Genomic DNA, 3672 nt, shown 5'->3' with positions numbered 1-3672 from the left:
TTTTGTTTAGGTTTGTTTTTAAAATACTGCTGTTTTTGTGGGAGAGGCTGAAGAATATAAACATGTTCAGGGAGAGGCACTAATGGAGAAGTTGAAGATAGAGAATTGAGGTAATAGGTGGAACAGCATTTTGGAAGAGATGGCTGGGAGTTACCTGGAAGCCCAGGAGTTCACTAGACCTGAACAGCAGCTATTTTTTCTTCTTTGCCCTTAGACTGAACAAGAGACCCTTCTGCTGAGTACAGCCTGTGCTCCCACCCAGGAACACCCTCTGCCTAATGACAGCACCTTCCTGGGAAGCATCTTGATAGCAGTGGCAGATGAAGGTTAAAGGCCCTGGGATTTGAGGGCGGGAAAGTTGTAACCCTGCTCCCGATATCTTCAGCTGTTGAAGATGTCCACCAGCGGGCTTGTCTGTCTTACCCTGGCTTCCCTTATGATAGACCCCTCCCTGGATCACCAGAGGGGCCCTCTCCCGTTATTGGTTTTTCTCTTAGAGCCAGAATCAACTCCTGTGCCCTTGCTTGGAAGTGACAAGAGTGCTTTCACCCGAGTAGCATCAATGGTTTCCCTTCAGCCTGCAGGTTAGGAGGGGCTCCAGGGATCCTGCCTCATTTCTAGAAAATCTGGTGGTGATAAGTAAAGACAAAAGCAGTGAGAAGTGCTTTGCTCTAAAAACCTCAATTCTGCTTGGGCTCATTTTATTTCTGCCTTCTGGGATCTGTAATGTTCCAGACATTCAAATCCTGTGGGTGGGGAACACGGGTAAGAGTTGTGGAAATGATGGCTATACACTCCTTCCTTCCATGGCTGGAAGGCTAGACCTCTATCTGGGACTTTCTCTTTCAGAGACCCCAGGTATGGAGGAGAGCCTGGCAGAAATGAGTATTATGACTATTGAGCTTCAGAGTCTTTGTTCCCTGCTACAAGAGTCTAAAGAAGAAGCCATCAGGACTCTGCAGCGAAAAATGTGAGTGGGATGCAGTTTTGGTGACAGAGGGACAGTGAGACAGCCTCTTGTGCCAAGGGTTCAGCTGGCCCCTGAGAGGACAGGAATGTTGCTGAATTCTTCCTTTCTTCAGTTGTGCGCTGCAGGCTAGGCTACAGGCCCAGGAAGAACAGCATCAGGAAGCCCAGAAGGCAAAGGAAGCAGACATAGAGAAGCTGAACCAGGCCTTGTGCTTGCGCTACAAGGTGAAGGAGGGACCTAGAAGTGGGGCAATGAAGAACTGGGGCAGCTCTACTGGCCCACTGGGAGCCATTATCTCTCCAGGAATCTAGGTGGTGGGGATTTTCCAACCACTGCCCTAGTTTTGCCCTTCCTGGGGTCAGACATTTCACATTTCAGCTATGGGCTGACCTATCTTCCCAGGCAGACCCAGGAGAGAAGTCAGGAACTCTAGCAGAACTCTCCCAACACTGAAGTGTGCCTTGCCTGACTTGGCCCTGGAGGAAGAATTGGAGTGATATCAATTGGTCTCATGTGGGCTGAGCATGGGTCAGGCACTCTCTCCTATCTCCTGGCAAGGGCTGTGAAGAGACCAGCTCTCCGTGTGTCTTCTCACCTTTCCCTCACAGAATGAAAAGGAGCTCCAGGAAGTGATACAGCAGCAGAATGAGAAGATCCTAGAACAGATAGACAAGAGTGGCGAGCTCATAGTATGTTCACCATCATGCCCAGGCCTTTGCCTTCTGTGTTACTGGTCAGCCAGGATCCCAAATATGAGAAATGGTTTACTTTTGTTCACCACACGTTGTCTATCCTTATGTCCTATTGGACACCTCTCCATTCTCATTCCCAGAGCCTTAGAGAGGAGGTGACCCACCTTACCCGCTCCCTTCGGCGTGCGGAGACAGAGACCAAAGTGCTCCAGGAGGCCCTGGAAGGCCAGCTGGACTCCAACTGCCAGCCTGTGGCCACCAATTGGATCCAGGAGAAAGTGTGGCTCTCTCAGGAGGTGACTCAGAGTTAACAGAGGAGCTGGATAGCAGGTGGGGACCCCAGGCTGTACCCCTGTTGATCTGGACATATTTCTAGGTGGACAAACTGAGAGTGATGTTCCTGGAGATGAAAAATGAGAAGGAAAAACTCATGATCAAGTTCCAGAGTCATGTAAGAATGTCCATGCCATTCCAGGGCCATTTCCTACCATCATTAGCAAATGCCCTGCCATGTTTCCCCTGTCCTACCAAGCTTGCTCTTCTTTTATGCATAGGACTTATAAAATCTGTTTGCTTTCTAGAGAAATATCCTAGAGGAGAACCTTCGGCGCTCTGACAAGGAGTTAGAAAAACTAGATGACATTGTTCAGCATATTTATAAGGTATAGGCAGGAGGGAGGTGATATAACTAATGTACCTGGTACAAGGCCTGGCCCCAGGAGGTACTAATGAGCACAGCTCTTGTTCCCAGCCTTTACTGAGACCTGGGCCTGTATCACTATTGCAGGCTTCTCTGTGGTGTCTGTTTTCTCCCCTCTAATTCAGCGGCTGCCTCCTGGGGCTGGGAGCCCTGGGCCTTAGGCCTGTGGTCCTGAGCTGCTTTTTCTGCCTCTCTTCCCAGACCCTGCTCTCTATTCCAGAGGTGGTGAGGGGATGCAAAGAGCTACAGGGATTACTGGAATTTCTGAGCTAAGAAACTGAAGGCCAGAATCTGCTCTACCCCTTTTTACCTGCAATACCCCTTTACCCCAATACCAAGACCAACTGACATAGAGCCAACTGAGATAAATGCTATTTAAATAAAGTGCATTTAATGTATTTCTCCAAGCTTACAGATCTTACTTTTTGGGTGAGAGGGGGCAGATGATGAAGTCAGGGAAGAGGCAGCCTGGGCCTCCTGACCGGGTACCCTCCATAGATCCCTCTCCACCTCCTGGTGCATCCAAAGCCAAGGCTGCCTGCCCTTCCTCCCTTCCCCTGCTTTCACCAAAACTCTGGGCACTGGACTGCTTGTTCCCTGGCTCACCGCCTGGAGGAAGCAGAAAGGCTTCATTCTCTTTCCCCAGCCCCCTCGGGGGTACACTCTGGCAAATATGGGGGTGAGGACAGAGAAGCTCAGTTCATTACTTCCTGCCCTGAAATTGGGCACCTTGACGATGCCTCTCCCCCACCTACTCAACTTGTTGTTACTGTTTCGGTGCCTCCTCTTCACCAGACCAAGCTTAATCCCCAACATCCAGCAAGTGCCCGGCACGTTGTAAAGGGATAGTGGCAGAAATGGACGCAAGGTCATGGCTAGGCTCCACGAGGTGGGAAGGCAGTCCCTGACAGTCACGGATGTCTGGCGGGGCGCTCGCTCCACCTCGCCGCCCCGCCTCTGAGGGCGTGGCCTTGCCCCGGACACCAGTCCTGGGGAGGGGGTGTGGTCAGGGCGGGGCGTGCCAGCCCCACCCCCGGAGGAGTCACGTAGCTCTGCGGCATCCGCAGCCTCATTTACCAGAGGGCACCAGGGCTGCAGTCGCATCTGTTTGCCTTGCCGATCAGAACCCGAGCTCTGCTTGTGGCTACGGCTGCTAACTGGCTGTGCACAGGTAAGGCCGGGCAAGGCAGGAGCCGCTCAGCATCTCCGCTCTGTCTCCTTGGCTCTTCCCCTGCCATCCTCGTCCTGCTACCTGGGACTCCGGGATGTGCCCTTTCGACCCTTTCCTAACATCTTTGCTCCTTTCCGCA

General features: G+C 51.9%; 1 protein-coding gene across 1 annotated transcript; it reads left to right on the top strand.

Moving 5' to 3' along the window:
* Window positions 1–218: 218 nt before the first annotated feature.
* Window positions 219–2769, top strand: LOC111534212 (sperm-associated antigen 5-like). The gene is made up of 9 exons (XM_023200843.2): window positions 219–326; window positions 498–584; window positions 850–970; window positions 1083–1194; window positions 1579–1659; window positions 1803–1958; window positions 2039–2113; window positions 2244–2324; window positions 2564–2769. Exons 2-9 carry the CDS (start codon window positions 563–565, stop codon window positions 2633–2635), a joined length of 720 nt encoding a protein of 239 aa, XP_023056611.1. The 5' UTR covers window positions 219–326; window positions 498–562; the 3' UTR covers window positions 2636–2769.
* The last annotated feature ends 903 nt before the right edge of the window (window positions 2770–3672 follow it).

The sequence above is a fragment of the Piliocolobus tephrosceles genome, unplaced genomic scaffold (assembly GCF_002776525.5).
Source record: "Piliocolobus tephrosceles isolate RC106 unplaced genomic scaffold, ASM277652v3 unscaffolded_23722, whole genome shotgun sequence".
In the NCBI taxonomy this organism is placed as follows: domain Eukaryota; kingdom Metazoa; phylum Chordata; class Mammalia; order Primates; family Cercopithecidae; genus Piliocolobus; species Piliocolobus tephrosceles.
This window is presented reverse-complemented; position numbering and strand designations above follow the sequence as displayed.

Excerpts from the sequence above, each read along its gene's own strand:
- LOC111534212 (XM_023200843.2), top strand. The coding sequence starts at position 563 with ATGGTTTCCCTTCAGCCTGCAG. Across the intron at positions 1,660-1,802 it reads ACAAGAGTGGCGAGCTCATA|AGCCTTAGAGAGGAGGTGAC; the intron begins GTATGTTCACCA and ends TCTCATTCCCAG. Across the intron at positions 1,959-2,038 it reads AAGTGTGGCTCTCTCAGGAG|GTGGACAAACTGAGAGTGAT; the intron begins GTGACTCAGAGT and ends ACATATTTCTAG.